At 44.6% G+C, this 23,795-nt stretch overlaps 1 protein-coding gene across 2 annotated transcripts in view; it reads right to left on the bottom strand.

Annotated features, from left to right (window-relative positions):
- LOC130044221 (multidrug and toxin extrusion protein 1-like) overlaps nt 1-23,795 on the bottom strand; it is a 40,669-nt gene continuing 16,874 nt past the window's right edge. For both annotated transcript variants that reach the window (XM_056136877.1, XM_056136876.1), the window contains 11 exons: nt 20,339-20,436; nt 19,956-20,053; nt 19,743-19,856; nt 19,605-19,672; nt 16,102-16,210; nt 15,940-16,015; nt 14,194-14,263; nt 13,812-13,944; nt 4,139-4,233; nt 2,406-2,481; nt 1-502 (listed from right to left, as the gene is read on the bottom strand). In XM_056136877.1, coding sequence (XP_055992852.1) covers nt 282-502; nt 2,406-2,481; nt 4,139-4,233; nt 13,812-13,944; nt 14,194-14,263; nt 15,940-16,015; nt 16,102-16,210; nt 19,605-19,672; nt 19,743-19,856; nt 19,956-20,053; nt 20,339-20,436 — 1,158 coding nt within the window. In that variant the 3' untranslated portion in view covers nt 1-281. The remainder of the gene's footprint in view (nt 503-2,405; nt 2,482-4,138; nt 4,234-13,811; nt 13,945-14,193; nt 14,264-15,939; nt 16,016-16,101; nt 16,211-19,604; nt 19,673-19,742; nt 19,857-19,955; nt 20,054-20,338; nt 20,437-23,795) is intronic.

The following is a 23,795-nucleotide window of genomic DNA, read 5'->3' as shown; positions in this document are numbered from 1 at the left end:
GTAAAATATATTTTAAATATTTCAAACAGTAAGAATTCAAAAGAAGTATATGCATTTGTATCTAAAAAACAAACCAGTAAATAGAAGAAATATCAAAGCCATCAACTGATGCAATCTGATGCTTGAAACAGAGGTGGATCAGTTAATACTCGAATGTAATACTTCACACTGTCAGTTCTTGAAATCCATGGGCACAGTTGAATCCATTGACTGAAACTGATCTCCTACCTTTGGCCTATGAATTATTTGTAAGTTCACTTAATCACTATGCCCTGACCTCATCATTCAGTTCTGACATATACTCTCACTAAAATTCCCACTAGTAAGATTGAAATGACCCCCAGGAACAGAAGCCCTCGCCGCAGTATCAGCTGTCGCCTGGACAACTTAGATGTGTTCTCTGGTTGAATATGTTCTTCTTGAAGCATCTGTTGATTCCACTGTGTCTCCTCTTTTTTTTCAACATCTCTCATTAAAATTTCTTCATGGTTTTCAGGACTCACTGGAAAGTAAAAATGGACATGGTCGGTTAAAACAATTTTTAAAAATTTATATCAAAGGCAATGATTACATGTGCCACTATCAGGAGAAAGCAATTGTTACAGAGTCAATAAAAGAATTGCTATGTCAGGGTGCATCTCTATTGCACTTGCTCACAGACGCTGACCCAGACTCCACATCACCTTGGGGGCATCCAGGGAGTTCTCCCTTCCATAAGAACTAGAGAACAGAATTAATCTCAAGATTCACACAGAGAGCCAGGTCTGGAGTGATAGTAACAACAGGGATGGTGGTCACCTTGCACACAGTCAACCTGGACTCAGTCTCTGCAACCACATAATGGTCCACCAAGCACTGCCAGGAGAGACCTTTGAGCACAGAGCCAGGAGTAAGTCCTGAGCACTGCTTGACATGGCTCCCAAAACAAAAACAAAATGAGTGTCATAGGGGAAATTTTCAAGGGGTCAACACCTGCCTATCATTTTAGAAAAACAAGACCAATGAAGGAAAAAATCTTTCTAAGAGGAAAAACAAACACACGAGAAAAGCAGAGGACCTAAAAGATCCTTGCATCAGGGCACTAGAGAGGTAGTACAGTAAGTAGAACACTTGCTTTGCATGCAGTTGACCCAGGTTCAATCCCCAGCTTCCCATATGGTCCCCCAGACTTGTGTGCAGAGCCAAAAGTAATGGCCCAAGCACTGCCAAGTATGTAGCTCAAAAACAAAAACAAAAACAAAAAAAACCCTAATAACACCAGAATCCAATTTAATATTAAACATAAGCAAATATTTGAAACACAATGCTGCCATTGGAGCTGTGAGGAAAAAATAATTTTGAGCAGAATAGACCTGCCTGCATGAGCTTTACCGAAGGCTTATTCCACAGCAGGCAACTCAGAATTCACTTAACTCACAGTCATAGGAGGTCTTACCATTATTTTGGTTTTGCAAAAGAAGGATGGTGAGAAACACAGACCAATTCTTTGTCGGAAGATAGTTAGAGCAGGTGGATGAAACAAATGAGCAATATTATCTAATAGGGGCCAAAATACTAACAAGTAATGGAAAATCATCAGGGCAAGACTGAAGGAAGCAGTAATCTTAGAGGAGTGCTCTGACCTCTGGCTGCTTGGGTTAAGGGTTCTCTTCCTGAACAGAGCAGAGCTTTGAAGAGTTTAGTACCTTCCAAAAGTGGGGCCCTGATTAAACCCCTCAGTACTTTAATATCCTTCAATTTAGAATACAACAAAGAACTGCATCTAAGAATTAAGAATAAACCAGAAGTAAATCAGCCTTCACGGTGGTCCAGAAACCCTGAAATCTGAAATTTCCCAGACAGCTGTTAAGTACTAGAGAGAAACATAGGAAAACCTTTCTGAAGATAAATAACATTTTAATGGGCCTCAATTTCTATAACTAATATCACTTCTACAAAATAAATTTGTGTGTGGAGGGGGGGAGGCACACTGGTGGTTCTTAGGAGCTATTCCTGACCCTACACTCAGGAGTGAACCCCGGTTGTGTTAAGGACTACATGCAGTGTCAAGGATGGAACCAGGATTGCCCCAAACAAGGCAAATGCCTTGTATCCTCTCATCCCATATGAACCCTGAGCCCCCCTGGATCCCAGAGCACAGAGCCAGGAGTAAGCCTTGAACAACGCGGAATGTGATCCCAAAACAAAAACAACAAAACAATATGCTAATGTTTAAAATTAAAAGCAAAAGCTAACTTCAAGTCTATTTACCTCAAATAGATATTTGACTTTGTCTTTTATTTCTGAAAGAATGTTGTCCTATTTAAAACTAGGAGCTATCAGCAGAAAATCTAGTTGCATTCTGCAGTACTTAATCCAGGACCACCTAGACAGGCCTGTTTTGAGAGCTACTGCATCATACATACCTGGGTAAATGGAGTCCTGAGAGAGAGAAGTTCCTTCCGGGGCCATGTTGCCTTTCAAATTAGCATGTACCTGAGCCTAGAAAATAAAACTCACAATAAATCCACAAGGCTTTCCCACAGTGTCATTAAAGCACCTGATTTGGCTCTCCTGTTGCAGCAGGTAGTGACTTGCTCTGGGTTATCTTTTACAGACAATGTGTAAGATTAACATGCCAACCCCCACAGTCTTCTTTGTCACAACTCTTTTATTTAACAGCTCATACAGATCTCTCTGCAGGCCGCTGAAACAGAAACCACAGCATCCTAGACAGCAACCGTGATTGCAGTCTCTCTCTCTCCTCCGCACCCCGCTCGCACACACTGCTCTCCTTTGCCCCTGTAGTTCCCTGCCTTTTTTTTCGTGGGGGGGGGGGGGGGCGGCGTATTTTTTTTCTCTACAGAAGTAGTAGCAGTAGCAGCAGGGCCCCTTCCTTACGGTGAGATCACGGTCACGGTCCTCCCGTTGTTCATCGTTTTGCTCGAGCGGGCCCAGTAACGTCTCTATCATGAGACTTATTGTTACTGTGTTTGGCATATCAGATACGTCACGGGTAGCTTGCCAGGCTCTGTCGTGCGAGCGAGATACTCTCGGTAGCTTGAATCGAACTCGGGTCGGCCATGTTGGCTGCTTGTAAGGCAAACGCCCTACCACTGTGCCCTATTGCTCCAGCCCATACGGTGAGATGGTTTACATAAACTACGTAGCTCCACCCCTTAATTGTTGCTATTATTTGATTGGTTACATCCTTGGGTCATCTAATTGGAACAACCAATTAGCGTTGTGTATGCAAACGAGGGTGAATGACTGTGGAATGACCAATTAGATTGTACATGCCCTTATGCGGATTTGTGAGATGATCTCATATGCCCTTATGTGAATAAGGTCTGGAGGATCACAGATGCAAATCAGATCACAGATGCAAATTATGCCAATTATCCATTAAAGGTCTGGCCCCTCCCTCCTCTTTCTGGGCCCCTTCCTGATCATTTCCTCTCTAACCCCACCTAGTGTTAAGTCAGGCTATTTTCTTTAATTCATATGCAAACTAGGTCAGAGGGTGGGAGGGCAGTAGGTTGGATGTAATAGCACAAGATAAGGAGAAGACAAGAACTAAAATAATTTAGAATCTTCCTTCTTCCTTCACTCCTTCATTTACCCCCATTTTCAAACCTCACTCTAGAAAATTTGAGACAAAGATATACATAGGCAATTTAAAGAAATATTTGGAAATTATAAAAAGTAGAATGAATTTCAGGACATTCCAACTCACCCTCTGGATTCCAAATCTTACTCTGAAGTTGACTTTTGAGGCACATAGGTGGTAGTGTATGGGATACCAAAAAAAAAAACAACTCCCTATTTTTCTATTCAATGAAGAAACAAAGGGAGATGATATAGCCCATTGTCTGGCCATCTCCATCCAAGTTAAATCTAGTTAAAACAACAATGGGCTGAAGATATACTACAGAAGGTAAGGCAGTTGACCCTGGTTAAAATCCCTAGTACCTTGTACACCTCCGGGAGTGATCCCCAAGCACAGAGCCAGGAGTAAACCCAGGGCTTCACCAGATGTGGCCCCCAATTAACTGATAAAGTAGCATGTTCAACAAAAGAGCAAAGAAACTTCCAAAATGAGAGTCAACACTAACTCTAGAAAAGAGACCGTAACAGGGATAGCAGTGAGCATAGTTACCTGTTGGCAGACTTTTTCCCAATTTAGCCGAGCAATAAAGCCTAGAAAACACACAGCTTGGAAGATGACACAGATGATGATTCCTGCCCACAGACCTATCAGTGGAAACACAACAGAGGGGTTAATTCATGATTCAACTAGCCACCCCCAGAGAATATGTCAGTTATATCTCACTCCGAATCTCCCATAATTGAGATGGAGCCCCAGTGACCAGAGACCTTTACCCTGCACTCTCATTTGGCTTCCAGAAGGTTCTGGGTGCCCAGTGCTTCTGGCAGCCACCTTTCAGGATCCAGATGTCAGAGCAGCCAGTGGTTATTTCTGGCCTTTGAAATAATAATGCTTTTAATGTTATTAGCCTTTTTGGCTTTTAATGTTATTGGCCTGAGTGAAATCATCATGGCTACTAAGATAACAAAATACTGTTATAACATTATTTTAATTTCAAACTACTGTGCTTTATTTTTCTTCCCAAAAGGGAACTAACATGTTTAGAATGCTTCTTGTTCAATCTCACTTGCATTGTCCACAGATAGTGCTTAAAGCTCCCAGGGCAGTTATTCTTCAGCAGTGATTAAAGGATAAGAAAGGAGTGATTGTGTGGAATAGAGATGAGGAAAGTCTCATAGACCCCAAAATACCATACAAATTCTGTCTAAGAAACTCATGTGGGACCCACAAGGAGACCCCAAATTACAGGGATTTCTTGAGGGGGCGGGGGTCAATAATAAACAGATAGCGGAATCAGAAATTCTAATGAGATCCCAGAGAGGCTGTCTATACAAACGAACAATGGTGAGATCACAGAAATACAATTTTGTTGTTCTTAAGAACCCATACAGGACCCACCTAAAGCAATCTGCCCAGAAGACCAAACCCTTATCTACAACAAGCCACCCAAAAGCCAGCCTGCCTTATGTCAGACTTGAAGAAGCCAGATTGAGATCTCAATGGATATAATTCTAGGAAACTAAAAAAAAATTACAGCAATTAATCCCAAAAGGCCAGGACTTGATGAAGAAATAGCAGTTTCCCAAATGTTCTACCATTTTTTTTAACTTAGGGCCAGGCAGAGGAAACTAAATATCTCACACAGGTCCTGCCACTAGCTCTCCCAGATCAACAGCCTCCATTCAGGGCAACACTGAATATCTTCCTCTGTTCCACTCCTCCATGGACAATGTTTATCCCTGTTTGTACAGCAAGACCATAAGGGTCTTGGCTTTTCTCAGTCAGCTGGTTTTTGTTCATTTTTATAGTTTGCTGGATAACATTGGGTTATCTTTGCTTCTTCCCCAGGAAGTTTAGGTTTATTGAGTTACTCCCACAACAGTGCCCCTGAAGCACACCCAATTCCATCAAGCACTAATAATACTATATTGCCTTTCTTTTTCCTTTATGTCATATGCATGGTTTATTTAGCAATGTCCTTTTTGTATAGACACAGGAAGATAGTTGATGCTATATTTTGTAACATGGGAATTAATTGACTCAAATAATATTTACTCCTGAGAATCTCCTGCTCCTGCGACTGGCTGTCTTACCAGGGCCTCTCGGAGGCAGGCGGGTTGAGTTTCCCTCCCTGCCCTGAGCAGAGCCCTGGCAGCCAAAGACCTCCGGAACCCAGCCACAGCTGTGCTCAAGGCCACTCTCCACACGCTTGGACAAGCCTCATGCATGAAGGAACCGGCAGAGGAACCCAGGTGGGCAGGACCCAGGGCTGAGATCTCCAAGCCTGCTCAGATCAGGACTGGGCCTCCTCCACCCAGATCCCCCATTTTCTAGTAGCTAGGCAGATACACACACAAACTGCCCCCAGTGCTATGTAATCCCATCAACGGCCAAGATCCAGAGACTATAAAACAAAGCTCCCAGAAGTGTGCAGCATGACCTCTAATAGTCTAGTTCTCCCTCTCGGAGAACCCAGCAAGCTACCCAGAGTATCCTGCCCTCATGGCAGAGCCTGGCAGGCTCCCTGTAGGGTATTTGATATGCCAAAAACAGTAACAATAGTAGGCCTCATTCCCCTGACCCTGATAGAGCCTCTAATGCGGCACCACTGGGAAGGACAAGTAAAGAGAGACTGCAAATGGAGATGTTATTGGTGCCCACTTGAGCAAACTGATGAACAACGGGATGACAGTGATACAGTGATACAGTGATTTAGCAATGTTCTTTTTTGTATAGACACCGGAAGACAGTGATTATGCTTTGTAACATGGGAGCTAATCGACTCCAATAATATTTACTTCTGAGCATTCATCATATTTACCTGACTTAAGCCTCAGTTTCCTTTACTTCCTAACACCCCCAAAAGGAAGGTCCCGATGAAGGGACTGGATGGACCCAGGGCAAGCGGTAAGCTACCCCTGGCATCAAAAGGGGACAAGCTAAGCATCATAAGTATAATAAGTTAAAAGCATGGTCATAAAAAAAAATCATGGTCATGGAACGAACTCTGTCATGACCCAAAAAGAAGTAACTGAATAAGGACCCCACTGGGGTTAAGGAAGACTAACCTGGCCTGAGGACTGTAGTCTGGGATATATAGTGAAATGTCCCCAGGAAGAGCAACCATTAAGCTTAATATATCTCTTACTGTGTTCATACAAAATGACTAGAAATATTATAAGAAGTAAATTTACTATGGGCCAGAGTGATAGCATAGCCAGAGCGATAGCATAGTTTGCCTTACATGAGGCAGACCTGGGTTCGATTCCTCTGCCCCTCTCGGAGAGCCTGGCAAGCTACCGAGAGTATTCTGCCCTCACAACAAAGCCTAGCAAGCTCCCCGTGACATATTCGATATGCCAAAAACAGTATCAGCTCTCACAATGGAGACGATATTGGTGCCCGCTCGAGAAAATCCATGAACAATGGGAGGACAGTGCTACAGTGCTAAATTTACTATGATTGTTTAAACTAGCTGAGGAAAGGATAGAGCAATTCATCCTGGATGGAATGCTGCCCTTGAGCAGATCTCCTAGTAATCTGGAGTGCTGAACCCTCAGATGAGATTTTGTCCTTGAGTTAATCCCCAAAAACTTCCCCTGAAGGAGTGGTTTTACCTCTGTTTGTTATGGCAATATTCAACCCCACCAACGTGCGCCCCCACCCTTCATGATTTCTATGTAACTATGCTGTAAGGGATAAGAGGGGTAGAGGACTTTGAGGTTTATAAGGAGACTAGGATGATGGAACTACAGTGACTGGAACTATGACCAAAATTTTTACAACAATTGTGCTGTAAGGGAGAGATTGAACTACACTGTGGAGGAGAGAGAAATAAACTACTGACGAGCCTGGAGCCCTGTTTCTCTGTTCCCCCATCCTTTGTCCGTCCATCACCATGGGCAGCCAGGGGAATGGTTCTCAGCCACCAAATCCTCTTGTCCTGAATGCCACTGTGCTTTTTTTTCCCTGAAACTCACAATAGTTAATCATAGAGGCCATATAAGACTATCACCATGGACCCTAGCCTTGGACCAGATGGAGACCCATTGCAGTCCCTTGGTCTTTCTGCATGAGCCTTGTCAGGACTGATCTAACTCCACCCTTCACTGAGCTCCTGGGCTACCTCTTTGGTTTGGTACATGGGTTTTGCCAGTGGTTCCCATCTGTTTGGCACCCTTAGCAGAATCAGAATGTTCCTTTCTTCCCGTGATGCTCTCCTGGGGCTTACTGTCTTGTATTATGCAATGTAAAAGTGTTGTTTGTCACAGGAGATGCTCAAGGAACAAGACAGGTTTGATCTCTGCAAGCCTGTTGTGCAAGCTGGTCCCCCAGAACTGCAAGGTTTGTTTCTCCTCGGACCAACATCCACTTGCACCAACCCTTACTGAGAGTTACTATTTATGCAGCCTGAGGTACAACTTCTGGCTCAATTTTGTGTTCTAAGAACTTGGCTTTGTTTCACAGAAGGCATTCTCTTAGGATTTCCATTGCCAGGGGTGCAAATTTATTACTTTTTATGGTTGTTTGGTTTGGACCCACACCACATCTGGCAACACTGAGGGCTTACTCCTGGCTCTGTACTAAGGGATCACTCCTGGTTGGCTCAGAGAAACAAATGAGATTTTAGGTATCAAACCTGGATTGGTTGCACCAAGGCAAATGCCCTGCCCTCTGTACCATCTCTCCGGCCCCTGGTTAGCCCCTTTTATTCAGCAAACCCAGGGACTCTCCTGTTCTCCACCCTTGGACCTAAATCATTTTGTCCTATAATTCCTCTTCTGTTCTGTGAGACCCCTATGAACATAATGGAAGACACCAATTGCAGACAAAGTGTGGTAGGAAATGCACAGAAATGGCTACTTCCTCAGGTTGCAGAGTGTCCCTGCATCACATTGGGTATATTCTTCACAGATCAAGCCTCCGTCATTCCATTTGATGCAGAGCCCAGGACAAGCTCTTGGTACTGAAACTGATACTCCATCAGTGAAACAGTCTATTGCTGTAACTGTACAACTAGAGCGGGACTCATTAAAGCACAGATATCTCCCACCAGACATGGTCTTAACTGTCCCAGCACCTGCGGAAGGTGAAAACAAAGCTAGGCTCAAACCTAGAGTTGAAAGACGTATCCAGAAGCCTTCTCTAGCCTCCTGTAGCCCACTCTCGCCCTTCTATGTGCCAGTTCTACCAGTGAGGAAATCAAATGGATGAGGATATTGACTGGTTTTAGGAGTTCAAGAAAATTGAGACCTGCCACACCCTGATGACCCCCAATTCAAATAAATACTACCATCTATTACTCTGGAAGCCTCTTGTTTTACAGCTTTGATTAATTTTTCTTTTCTTTTTCTTTTTTCCTTTCTTTTTTCTCTCTTTCTTTCTTTCTTTCTTTCTTTCTTTCTTTCTTTCTATCTTTCTTTTTTTTTTGCCACACCCAGCAGTGCTCAGGGACTACTCCTCACTCTGCACTTAGGGATCACTCCTGGCAGGCTTGGAGGAACACATGGGATGCCAGGGATCAAATCTAGGTCAGCAACTTGCAAGATAAGAGCCCTGCCCTCTATAGCATTACTCTAGCCCCTGCAGTTGATCACTGTTCTGCCTTTTTCAGGGTACCCCAGGACAGTGGAGATGTCTGCCTTCCATTGTGGTGGACCAAGTCCATCTGCACAGATGTGGCCCAGGGGCTCACTGAGGTTCTCCCCACCCCCCAATCTTAATTTTCTCAGTTGCTCAATTAAGACTTCAAAGATAGAAATTTCCTTTCTGGTTCAGTTGTAGACAAACTTTCTACTACAGAACAAAAGAACTGATTCAGTTTTTGGCTTAGAGGAAAAGCAGAGGCTTAGAATGGCTGCCTTGTGAAGGCCCGATCACAAGTTCAAATCTCTGAATTTGCCACACATGCTGAGTGCGATTCTAGTAACTCAACCTGCAGCTGATTTCTGGCTGTATGTAGCCAGGTGAGTGTAAACACCAAAATGGGGCAATGCAGTGCAAATCCCTGGTAAGCACCTATATATATCCATCTACCTATACACACATACATGTCACTGTCACTGTCCTCCCGTTGTTCATCGATTTTCTCAAGCGGGCCCAGTAACATCTGCATCATGAGGCTTTGTTGTTACTGTGTTTGACATATCGAATACATTACGGGTATCTTGCCAGGCTTTGCCGTGTGGGCGAGATACTCTCGGTAGCTTGCCCGGCTCTCTGAGAGGGGTGGAGGAATCGAACTCTGGTCGGCCATGTTGGCTGCATGCAAGGCAAACGCCCTATCTGCTGTGCTATTGCTCCAGCCCACACACATACATGTACATATATATGGTCACGGTCACAGTCACAGTCCTCCCGTTGTTCATCGATTTGCTCGAGCGGGCCCTGTAACGTCTCCATCATGAGACTTGTTGTTACTGTGTTTGGCATATCGAATACATCATGGGGAGCTTGCCAGGCTCTGCCGTGCGGGCAAGATACTCTCAGTAGCTTGCCGGGCTCTCCGAGAGGGGCGGAGGAATCGAACTTGGATCGGCCTGTTGGCCGCTTGTAAGGCAAACCCCTACCGCTGTGCTATCACTCCATATGGATATATATTTAATTTTTGGTTTGGGAGCCACACCTGTCTATGCTCAGGGCTTACTCCTGCTCTGTGCTTAGGAATCATTCCTGGTGGGCTATGGGGGACCATATGTGGGTGTTGGGCCTCAAATTCAGGTTGGCCGTGTACAAAACAAGCTCCCTACCTGTTGTACTTTCACCAACTCATAAAAAATATATTTCATTAATAATGTAATTAAATTTTGGTTCTTAATTTATTATTTAATTGTGATTCTTAAGAAAAAGAGCAAGAAAACTAAGAAAAATAGTTATCTAATTCAATTAAACATATTTGCTTCTTTTGCTCAAGGCCTGGAATATATGTTAAATAAATAAACGAATGAGTCAAAAAATACATACATTTCAATGTGCTGAGTGAATTCTTTACCTACAGGAAGCACTGATTCAATTCTTGGCATCACATGGTCCCCCAGCAAGAGTAAGATGGCAAGACTGAGTTTATAGGTTTAGATGGCCTAGAAACTTGGTGTGATTTTTACCATTCCTTGGTACAAATTATTCTCATATCACTTTTTCCAGGTGTGATCAGACCATATTTTGGACAATAAAGTTGATGAGTACCTGCCATTTGTGCATTAGTGAACAAAGATCCTTGTCTTTTTTTTTATATAGATATATATGTATGTGTATATATACATGTATATAGTTTCGGGGCCACACCCAGTGATGCCCAGGGCTGTCTCCTGGCTCTGCACTCAGGAATAACTCCTGATGATGCTCAGGGGACCATATGGGATGCCAGGGATGGAACCCTGATTAGTTGTGTGCAAGACAAGTGCCCTCCCCGCTATAGTGTCTCTCTGGCCCCTTAATTTTGTTTTTGTTTTAGTTTTTTCAGTTCATACTTGATGGTGCTCAGGGATTACTCTTGGCTCTGTGCTCAGGAATCACTCACTCCTGGTAGGCTTGGAGGATAATATGAGATACCCAGAATCAAACCTGGATTGGCCACGTACAAGGCAAGGGTGCTAACCACTATACCATCTCTCCAATCCTGGATCTATAGTTTTAAGTATACATTCTGCTAATGTAGGTTCAGTGGAGAAGTTAGCCAGAATAACAGCTGCTCCAGGACCAGGGCATGGCCCTCTTATGGAGGAGGACAGTGGGGAGGCCACTGGGGAAGGCACTGGCCTTGAGCTCAGCTGAAGGGGGTTTGATCCTGGGCATCCCATATGGCTCCCCCCGCCCCACCAGGAGTGATGCCTGAGCACAGAGCCAGGAGTAAGTCCTGAGCACCATCAGGCATGGCCCAAGAAACAACAAGAGAGGAGCAAAAGTTTCCCAACTCATTTTCTGAAGCCAACATTGCCTGATAGATACCTGAGCTAGATCAAAACTGTAATAAAACCCTTCATAGGGGCTGGAGCAATAGCACAGCATGTAGGGTGTTTGCCTTCATGTGGCCAACCTGGGTTTGATTCCCAGCATCCATATGGTCCCCCAAGCACCGCCAGGAGTAATTCCTGAGTGCAGAGCCAGGAGTAACTCCTGAGCATTGCCGGGTGTGACCCAAAAAGAAAACAAAAAGTATTATTTCCCAAAGAGGTGGTATAGCAAGCAGGGACCTTGCTTCACATACTAAACTGGGTTCAATCCCTGCCACCACATATATTACTGGGCTGGAGCAATAGCACAGCCATACGGCATTTGCCTTGTGTGCAGTCAGCCCGGCCGAGACGGGTTCAATTCCTCTGCCCTTCTCAAAGAGCCCGGCAAGCTACCAAGAGTATCTCACCCGCACGGCAAAGCCTGGCTAGCTACCAGTGATGTATTCAGTAGGCCAAACACAGTAACAAGAAGTCTCAAAATGGAGACATTACTGGACCTGTTCGAGCAAATTGATGAACAACGGGAGGACAGTGCTTCTAATATTGCTCTTTGGTATAAACTTAAAGCTATTACAATCTAGGCCTATATGTTTATAAGTTCAAATATGAATAATATCCAGAAACTCAGCTGACTCATTTTTTGTACCCTGACACAAGTCTGGTGAACTTTGCCTTGGCAGTTCCATTGTCTTTGAATACCGTCCATGTTTTTCATTAAAATATTATTGAGTTTGAGAAAAAAATGTGCAATATAATGGAATGCAACAGTCAGGAAGTTCAAGCCAGGTATCACATGGCTTCTCACCTCCCCTCAGCCTGCCAAGGTTCCATGGATAGAAATACAAACCCATCCTCAAGTCAGTCACAGCTTTGCCCAAAGATAACATGTTTTGGTTTCATTGATGGACTGCAGACATATTCCAAATTATTATTTTAGAAATCAAACCTTGGTTCCTCCCCTCCCCCCCCCCCCATTTTTTCAAGATTAGTTCTGGCCATTCATTTCAAATGCTGTGGATTAAATTCCTTCTTACTAGCACAGAAAGGGAATGAAGAAGGCCATGAACAAACCCACCTTCCTCTGAGATCACACATATCACCTATGCCCTGTGTGGAGACCCAGAAGACACACACTTGAACACATTATGCCTTTCATCATGCTAAGCGAAATGAGTCAGAAAGAGAGGGATAGATATAGAAAGATTGCATTCATCTGGGGAACATAAAGTAACAAAATAGGAGACTAACACCCAAGAATAGCTAAGTACCAGGAGGTTTACTCCATGGTTTTGAGGCCAGTCACATATGCTAGGGGAAAAGGCAGCTCAGATAGAGAAGGGAGCACCAAATAAAGGGTATTGGGAGGATCTTCCCAGGATGGGAGAAGCATGCTGAAAGTAGACTAAAGACCGAACATGATTGCCACTCAATGCCTCTTTTGCAAACCACAGCACCCAAAAGGAGAGAGAGAACAAAAGGGAATGCCCTGCCACAGAGGCAGGGTGGGATGGGAAGGATGGGGGGTGGGAGGGATACTGGGATCCATGGTGGTGGAAAATGGGCACTGGTGGAGGGATGGGTACTTAGTCATTGTATAATTGAAACCCAAGCACAAAAATTTGTAAGTCTACAACTGTACCTCTTGGTTTGTCACTAATAAAAATTAAAAACAAACAAACAAACAAAAAAACATTATGCCTTTCAGGGTGGGAGGTGAGGAGGGCAGGGAAGATGATGACAGAGGTGCCCCCTAGCTGTTCCCTTGGTGATCCCTCTCTTGCTGGACAGTTAAGACACAGAGATTCTGCTCTGGGGTCACTCGGCCACTTTGGCTATCGCCAAAAGCTGTGTAAGAACTTCAGTCAAGCTGTCTGGTGATTGCTGCTGCCAGACCTCAACCCTCTCCGTATGGCTGTGGCTGGATAGTTTATGAGGGCCGTGGGCAAATCCCTGAAGAAAAAAATCAGGGCCACAAAAGCTGGCATCCCTGATGCTACTTACTTTGCAGAAGTGAGAAGCTGATGTGACAGGAAAGAGAGGAATAGGCAGAGCACTGTAAGGGCCCCTGCCTATGCGTGTATGAGGGGAATGAGCAGGGACCTTGGGGACCCTGCTCCCCAGTCCTTTTGGTGCCCTCTTGAACAGGGTCTGAGGGAACCTGGGAAAGTTTCTAATTCAGGGTTGAGTCTCAGGAAAAGCCTTTGAGCCCTGACAGTCCGGTTGGGGACTGCTGGGTATTCTGCAGCCCTCCCGTGGTTGAAGCTTACCGATCACCCCCAGTTTGGCTGCAAACATCAGTGAAATTCCAATAGGGAGACCAATGACATAATACCCAATGGCATTAACGATGGCTCCAACCTTCTGATTTCCACTTCCCCTCAGAATGCCGCCGCTTGTGCACTGCAGGCAGATAAGATTTGATCAGTGTGAGCCATGCAGATGGCTTATCTGGATGATTCCCATCCCAACCGTGACCCTTTCTACCGTGCTCAGACTTAGAAAGCAGTGATGCAATTCTCTTGTAAAGTGAATCTGGTAAGAGCGTTCGGGGTTACCTCCCTTCCCCAATGCCCCTTCTCTGTCTTAGCGTATCATCAAAGAAGAAACACAGAGATGGCAAACATCTAGGGAACACAGCATGTTACTCACGGCAAGACCATCGAAGAGGTGGGAAACAGCATAAATCGGAACCACCTGGGCCACTAGAGCAATGATTTCTCTGTTTGAAAGATAAAGCACATGGTTCTGGGGACAAACATGTGGGAAGAGTAGAACCATGCAGGTCCTGAATGCAGACATGCAGCTTCTCTACTTAACCAAAGAGACTCACAAGTGCCTGCCAATGCTCTACTCATGGAAAATCCTACTGTATCTTGGTCTGTATCGGAAACCAACTCCATGTTTCGTTATCAATTTTGGAGAAAACAGATAGTCTATTTAATTAGTATAGACAACAAAATTAAATGATCTGGTGACCGCCCCCCCAATAAAACTGGATTATAGTGTCATCCAGTTTTTGCTTGTTTGTTAGCACCAGCAGTACTTGGTGCTAACACTTGGCTCTGTGCTCAGGGATCACTCCTGGTAGGGCTTGAGGGCCCATATGGAATGCTGGGGATCCAACCCAGGTTGACCAAGTGCAAAGCAAATGCCTTACCCTGGACAATATCTTTGGCCCTAGCACCATCCATTTAAACATTATTTCACAAGTCTCTAATACGTTTGAAATAAAGTTAAGGTTCCCTTTATGGGTCTAGGTTAGCATATTACCAAGGCCATGGATAAAGTTTGCAGAATTTTTCTTGACTCTGAGAAATGGGACTTAACTATCAAAACTAAAGACTTGGCTTTTAATGCCCACACTTAAAGAAAACTAAAATTCATACTACTATATGTGCAGTCCCTAGCAAGCAGCACAGACAAGTGTGCAAGTACCACAACCAAGTGTGCACAGCCTCCGGTCACCAAGGAAACAACAGCAAAAGCAACAAAGGGGAAATAAAAATAAAACTGAGATACTCTCGCTGCTGGCCTAGGAAAGCAAGAAATCCCTGAGTGAGTTTGGTCGCAGATAAATCTACAACATTTCTGATAAATAACTCCTGGATAAACTAATACATATAAAATCCTTCACCAAATAAGATGCTTTCCTCCAATAAAAAGGACAGAAAAATAATTATGTTATCCCAATAACATTTTTTGAATGGTAACATTGCAGGTTGTTTAAAATAAATCAAATCCAAAATATTGATTTGAAAGAATATATGCGCACCTCTGTTCATTGCTGCACTTAATACAATGGTCAATATATGGAAACTACCCAAATGTCCAGCTAGTGATGAATGGATCAAAGACCTGTTAGGAGGCAAGAGTCATAACACAGTGGGCATGTTGCTTCCCTTGCAAGCAGCTGGGTTCAACCCCCAGCACCGCGTATGGTTCCCTGAGTACCACCAGAAGTGATCCCTGAGCACTGCCGGGTGTGGCCCCCCCCAAATTGTGGTATATATAATATACACACACATATACACACACACACCAGAATACTATGTGGCACTAAGGAAGAACAAAATCATACACTTTGTTGCAACATGGATAGAACCAGATATGATACGGAGTGAAGCAAGTTACACGGAAGACCAGGAAAAATGATACAAGAGCATCTTGATGCCTAGGTGTACATTATTCTCCCAAAAACTATTAACCTGGCATTCTAGATTATAAATTAGTTCCCCTTTACAATCACTTCTTCCCAAATAACATCAAACTTGCAAATGACTCAGACATCCCCCCACCCTGCCCTAAGATGCAACAACCACAGCAGTACCAGACCCAACATCTACGCAACCATTTCTTACCTACATAGTCACCTTTCAAGAATAACCCAATACTCACCGGTCAGTTGTGAAAATGTACCCCACAAGGTCCTTACAGCTTAACATCAGGACACATAAGGTTACAGCTAAGAGTTCTGGAGGCAAAATTGCAAATAAACAGCAGAGTAAAAAGAGGGGGATTGTCAGGTACCAGACATAGGTTATAGGGGTGTCTAAGCACCTGTGATGATCAGGGCAACTGCCGAGGACCTCTTGGCCTGCTCAATGTTCCCTGCACCTAATGCGTTCCCCACACGGACGCTGGCAGCCACGCTGAAGCCTGTCGGGATCTAAGGGGGAAAGGAAACCTGCAATGAAACAGAGTGACACTGGCTCCAAGGGCAGCCCTGCTTCGGGATCTCCCCACAGCTTCCCCAGGTCACAAAACAGTAAAAGTTTGAAAAGATTTACTTGCAACAATCCTTTTGACTAACTGCCTCCTTACAGTTCCACATCCTCCTCTCCCTGTGCACGTGCACGCACACACACACACACACACACACACACACACACACACACACACACGTGAACCCTGGCACCCCAGGCTGTGACCTCATCACACCCAGTTTCCAACTTGTGTCTCTGAGTGTGGAGGCCTTACACAACCACATTCCCCTCTGGGTACAAAAGGATGGACTCAGGGGAACAGTGAGTGCACCAAGTCCACAGCCGCCCCTCTGTGAGAGGGGTGGAAGACGATAATATTGTTAAGAAATGGGACTCTGAGTTGGCTTGGGTATTTTGTTTTTTGTTTTTGTTTAGTTTTGGCCACACCTGAAAATAATCAGGGCAATCCTAGTCCTATCTAGTGGGAGCAGAACAGAGATCTCCTGGAGGACTGCTGGTTAACTGCAAAGCAGAAAAGAGACTCGATGGTGGGGAAACTTGGCAGACACTGCCTTAACCCAGCAGTGGGTACCAAAGATGTAGATCCTCCACCTAATGCCTACTACAATGCTTGAGAGTGACACTGTGTCATTTCTAGAATTCCCACAAATGAAGATGGCTCTATATGTGAGAAAATACACAATACACAAAGTGGTATACCTGACTTAATTCTCTTAACATTATACATTCCAGTTACATAGAAAAATAAAAGGCAAGGTCAAGAAAGACAAGGAAAGGATGAGGATCTGTTCTAGGTTAGAGGACATTAATAAGGCACGGTACCATATTTCCAGGAAAAAAATAATTACAAAGGCCATTATTTGAACAATTGCTTGTATTTGACTATGGAGAAGAAGGAAGGAAAAGGAAGGAAGGAAGGAAGGAAGGAAGGAAGGAAGGAAGGAAGGAAGGAAGGAGAGAGAGAGAAGGAAAGAGGGGAATAGAAGGGGAGGGAGGAAAGCAAGATTGGGGAATAAGGTTGGCAAAATGTTAAAACAAGGTGGATAAATAGCACTGCACTGCACTGTCCTCCCATTGTTCATTGATTTGCTCGAGCGGGCCCAGTAACATCTCCATTGTGAAACTTATTGTTACTGTGTTTGGCATATGGAATACATCACAGGTAGCTTGCCAGGCTTTGCCGTGCAGGCAAGATACTCTCGATAGCTTGCCAGGCTCTCCGATATGAATAGAGGAAATAAATCTATTTGATTAGGGAGAAACATAAATGTAAGTAATTATAAATCTAAAGCAAGTATTATTATAATATATGTGAAAAGCAAAGCTCAAAACTTCTAAGAATTTTTCTTAAATAGACAAGTACACAATGATAATTGTCCTAAGATGTTCAGTGATCTGCTAGACTGAAACATAGTGAATAACCTAAATATTTGACACTGGGAAAGTATTTTTATTTAGTTATACTACATGCAATGGAATATTACATAGTACTAAAGATCTAGATTTAGTACTGATGGGGATAGAGAGATAATACAGCAGACAGGATAATTGTCCTACATGTGGCTGACCTGGGATCTATCCCCAGCATCTCACATGGTTCCCCAAGCACTGCCAGCAGAGATTCCTGAAGCATGGCACCAGGAGTGTGCCCTGAATGCCATCAGGTGTAGCCCCAAACAACAACAACAACAAATTATTTGATTTAGCTACTGAGCTTATAGAAATAGAAAAAGTATATCAAATATAGGGGCTAGATAGATAGTACAGCAGGTAGGGCACTTGACTTGCACACGTTTGACCCAGGTTCAATCCCAGGCACCTCATAGCGCCCCCAAGCCTGCCAGGAGTGATCCTTGATCCTTGAGCGCAGAGTCAGGAATAAGCTCTGAGCACAGCTGGATGTGACCCAAAAAATACAAAATACAAATGATAAATATATATGTAAATAAATGTATAATATATATATATAGTGTTGAAGTGACAGATAAAAAAATCCTGTTGAGGATAGGAAAATGGAAAAAAGATACACAGGATAATCCCCATCATTAAAGGCATTTTTCTGACCTGTTTCAATGAAACAAGTTTTCAGTAGATTAATTCTTTGGGAAAATAGTAAATCTATACTATTTTTACTTTTAAAATATAAGCAATCTGGCCAGACAGATAGTACAAGGGTGAAGACACTTTCGATGTATCCACATTATCCCCCAAGTCCTTCCAGGGAGTGACCTTTGAGCACAGAGTCAGGAATAGACCCTGGGTACCACGAGGTGTGACCCAGCCATCTTCCCCCAACCCAACTCTATATGAGCAATCTGAGATGGGGGAGATCTTAGCATTAATGCTATAAACAGCATCAAGTTCCACATGATAACTTTAGTTTCCACCTTATAAAAGTCTTCTGCTCCCACCTGACTTTTTTAACTGAAAAGTGATAATTACTAGAGAGAAAGCCCTTCAGCATGATATTTTCACAAAAATAAGGACAGAGAAAAGCTTCTAATGACTAGGGTTCTCCCGTGTACCTCCACTTTTTCCATTCCAACATGAAATGATATTTTATTGCAAGGACAGACCATGTTTTGAAAATTTTTGGGTCACACCCAGCAATGCACAGGGGTTACTCCTGGCTTTGCACTCAGGAATTAATCCTGGCGGTGCTCAGGGGACCATATGGGATGCTAGAAATCAAACCCGGGTTGGCCGCGTGCAAGGCTAACGCCCTATCCACTGTACTATCGCTCCAGCCTGACAGACCACATCTGATCTATTAGGACATTTGGATTCCTTCTGCCTTTTGGCTCTTGCCAGTGTCCAGCATCATCCTCTGCTTATGCTCCAACCTGGCCCCAGATGCTATAACCAGAAAATATTCTTCATATTTGGCAGGCAAATAGAATCTTTCTGATTTGCATTGTCTGTGTGTGTGTGTGTGTGTGTGTGTGTGTGTGTGTGTGTGAGAGAGAGAGAGAGAGAGAGAGAGAGAGGCATCTGGCAATGAATCATTGTAATTTGATTTTGTTTGGGGGTCACACCTGATAGTGCTCTTACTCCTGACTCTGCATTCAGGGATCACTCCTGGTACTGCTGAGGGACCATATGTGATGCCGGGGATTGAGCCCAGGTTGGCCACATGGAAGACAAGCATCCTACCCAATGTACTATTGCTCTAGCCACTCAATTGTGGTTTTTATAGCCCAGAGCTTCTAACTATCCCTAAAGGACCCAGCCCCTCAGATTCTCAAATAAAAATCATACTTTCAGGAATTCATCTAGAGGTCAGTGACATCCTGAGAATCATCTAGCACTTGCACATAGTGGCTCTCCAACACTCACCATGTACACAATGACGGCCAGCTCATATACAACTGACTGGGCTCCGAGCTCCACCATGCCAAGGACACCTGGTAGAGAGCAGCAGTTGACATGCGTCGTCCCGTCTCCAGTCACCACACCCTCTCTCCCCACACTCACCACTCAGGAAGCTCCCGATTTCGTAGGCCCACCACTCGATGCACAGCATGAGCATGCTGGGGATGGCCAGGTGGAGGAAGGAGGCCCAGTCCTGCAGACACTCGAGGGACCATCCTGCAGGACACAGGCATTGGCAACACATCTGGCCACCAGGCTGGAGCTCAACCCAGGACAAAACCCACATCCAAGCTGGGAAATTGAAAGCACCTTTACCTCCCCAGGTAGCTTGATACAGTTTTTTCCCAAGGATGTAGAAGAAGAGGAACAAGGACAGGATGAACTGGGAAATGGTATTTGCCAGCGCAGAACCCCTGGGGAGAAAGAAGCCAGTAAACGGCAGTGTCTTCCTCTACCTGCCCCCCCATCCTACTGGGTGCAGGGGTGAGACATCCTCACTGGATGTACTATGTCATCTTTTCAGAGCAGCGCTACACTCCATCCCTTGGTGCTTCTCCAGTGTGTCTTGAGAAGATGGGCATGGACACAATGACCAGCTAAAAGTTTCAAGTTTTCCCATCCTTCACCACCCCCTCAGAAAGACCATCTGCAAGTCAAGTCAAAGCCCTCTCCCCATCCTGGGAATTAGCAGAACTCACATCACGCCGAGGTGCATTTGGTGGAGAAACAGATAGTTGGTGAGAGCGTTGACAAGGTTGGCTGCAACTCCAGTGACGATCTGGGGGAATATGATTCCCTGAAAGAAGCCAGGACCACGCACCATACATGAGAACCCTGGAACTGTCTTCTTGACCCAAACAGGGCTGCGTGGCCAGAAGTTCCTGCCTGTGAGGGCCTCGAATTTGCTGCTCCTCCCTTCCCACCTGCATCCCCCCCCATCCTCCTCTCCAAGGTATGAAAGGCATATGCAGAGGTAAATAGAGAAGTGGCTCATCTACAGGAATGCAAAGAGCATCAGGGATTTAAAAGTAGACAATAAGTTACTTCCACTGGTCTAGAAAGTGCCTACTATCCAACTGGTACTCGGAACTAAAATGTAGAAAGGCTCCATTCATTCTCTTTGTCTTCTCCAAAGAAGATGTAAAGGTACAAGAGTTAAATACCACTGGACTGAGGAGGTAAAGATCTGAGGAGGTAAAGATCTGCCAGGAAGCAGGAAGGAATAGTAGACATGGATCAAGTCATCTGTAAGGCTAACAGAAAACTGGAATGTGTAACCTCATTCCTTTTCTTTGTTTTGCCTTTTGTTTCTATTGTTTGGTTTTGAGCTACATTCAGTGATGCTCAGGGATCAAAACCGGCCCTCTGACATGCAAAAGCACAACTCTAGTCCTTCAAGTCATCTTCCTATCCCCACATGCTCCCCCTGCGCTTGAAAGATGACAGATTTCTTGTTCTTTGGAAGTTTAAGGTAAAGGTAAAGGCCCTCCCGTTGATCGTTGATTTGCTCGAGCGGGCCCAGTAACGTCTCCATTGGAGACTTTGTTGTTACTGTGTTTGGCATATCGAATACTCTCGGTAGCTTGCCGGGCTCTCCGAGAGGGGCGGAGGAATCGAACTCGGGTCGGCCATGTTGGCCGCTTGTAAGGCGAACGCCCTACCCGCTGTGCTATCACTTTAGTTTTCTAAAATTATAGACTGTAAATAATTTGGCTGTTTGTAAAGGAATCCTCGATTCCATCCCAGTGCCACACAGTCCCTCAAGCACCACGAGGAGTGCTTCTTGAACTCTAAAAGAGGGGAGTAGCTCTTGAACATTGCGGGGTGTAGCCCCAAAATAAAGCAAAAAAGAATTTGGCTGTTTGAAATAATGTCAATAAAAACAAAACATTTAACATTAAAAATCAACCCCACCCAAATCTCCCACCTTAGTAGCCTACATCTAACACCTTCAACATCAATATTAACTTTGCACTTTCTGAGGAGTAAAGACACAGAACCACACAACAGTTCAAGCCCTCCAGGGGACACTGAACCAGGGCCTACCCTGCCTGGGCCAGGCTTCCTCTGACTTTGCCTGAATCTATCCTTCAGGATCTTCTGATGATTCCTCCCCCTTTCCTTGATGAGAACCTAGTTTCCTCTGAGTTCTCAAGGCTACAGGCTGAGAATCTTGACTGTGTTAGACTGCAGGCTTGTCTCTCATGTCTTGGTGGTCAAGACCTAAGGGGTCAGGAGAAGTTTCTTCAACAACCATTTCCAAGGGTCATGGATTTTTGTCAAGAGACTTCAGTTAGATTTTAGTGAACAAGTCAGGTAGTTAAATTTACATTTCAGGTATAAGGACATATAGATTAAATGACTCAGGAAAGCACTGGCAATAAGAGGGTGAATTAAGACTCACTGAAGGAGGTGGATACACAGTACAGGGTTAAGTGGCTTGTAATGCAGGTTGACCCCAGATGGATTACTGGCACCACATGGACCCCTGAGCATCACTGGGTACCATGCCAGAGGCCCCCAAGCACTACTGGAATGGCCCCAGAGGTCCCTAAGCACCAGTGAGATGACTGAAACCATTAACCCAGTTGGCTGAGAATCTCTTGGAAGGGATCCTTGGCCTCCAGAACATCACTTGGGAACCCCCCAAACAATAACAATAACAATAACAAAAGCACCTACTGGAGTAATATGGGGAAGAGAAGGATCCAAGATGACTAAAGGCAGAGGCAACGAGCATGAAAAGGAGCAAGTGAGACCTATAGGGCCCTGAGACAGACGTGTGTGTGTGTGTATGTGTGTGTGTGTGTAGGGGGAGGTGGATAAGGTGGTGGAGGGAATAGAATGATGTATGATGGGATACAGGAAGAACAGTTGGGCCAGGGATGAAGCTCAAGTGGTAGAGGACATGTCCCACACATAAGAGGATCTGGGTTCAATCTGCAAGCACTGCTGAGTTTGAACCCCCCAGCAATAGCTAAAACAAAATATGAATGAATAAGGGAGAAGATAATGGACAATGCCATAACTGAGAAAGAATTCAGGAAAGCAGAGGGCCGGGCTTACAGAGCACCAGGGAAAGGTCAAATGTGTCACAAGTCTGGGGCGCCCTAGAGCAAGAGGAAGAATGTTTGGGCAGGAGGTCAGAGACATAAATGTGGGTGCAGTAGGCTCACAGACGGAGAGAAACGTGCACAGAGATGTCTTTCCCTGAGCAGAGTAAGGTAAGACGAGATCCTTAAAACCCTCTGCCACCAACTCCTCTCATTTCCTCACACACTAAAAAATATGAGTGTTCTCCTACCTTTCCTCACTTCTCTTCCTACCAGATACCCTTGCTACTTTCTCAACAATCCCAATTGCTTCTTTTTGTCTTATACACATAGGTAGGTCAGGCCCCCAGATGGAAACTGGGTTCAAAGCAATTCCTTGCTTTCCTGTGGCCCCTCCAGCTAAGCCATAATGTCACTCTCCAGAGTCTGCCCCAGTACTTTGTCGCCCATTATCCCACAGGGATGCCTTTTCTTCATCATAGACCTTCATCATTTCTGTTTGGATCATGGCAGTACTCTCATCACTTCCCCTGGAAATTAGTATGTTTCCTACAAACTAAAATTCTCATCAGAGAAGACACAGTGGCCTTAGCAATGCCCTTCTCCCAGACAGTCCAGCATCAACTGGAGTCAGGATGCCAGGCACTAGTGTTTGGCATATGGTCATTGCTTATCCCATGAAGATTCTGAGGCAATATTACAACGTGTGCTTTTAGGACCCCATGGAGACAGACAGACAAGTGCGGAATTGGATACCTGGATTGTGATGGGTATACTGCAATTAGGGAACAGACACATGCCCTTACTTCCAGGGATCTGAGTTATTTTGAGGGCAGGGAGAGGAGAGGGTCTGGGTCATACCAACAGGGCTTAGCTTGGATCACTTCTGGAAGGTCTCAGGAGACTATACGTGTGTGGTGCTGTGGACTGAACACAGCTCAGCCATGTGTAAGGCAAGCCACATGCAAGGCAAGCATACTATCTCTCTGGTCCTGGGTCTGGGTTACAATACTGAGCCAAAGAACACTGCAGCTATAACCTTAAGCCTTCCAATGGCAATATTTATAAATGGGAATCAGATGTGAATTTTCCAGAATATAAA

This window comes from Sorex fumeus, unplaced genomic scaffold (genome assembly GCF_029834395.1).
Source record: "Sorex fumeus unplaced genomic scaffold, SorFum_2.1 ptg000122l, whole genome shotgun sequence".
Classification (NCBI taxonomy): domain Eukaryota; kingdom Metazoa; phylum Chordata; class Mammalia; order Eulipotyphla; family Soricidae; genus Sorex; species Sorex fumeus.
This window is presented reverse-complemented; position numbering and strand designations above follow the sequence as displayed.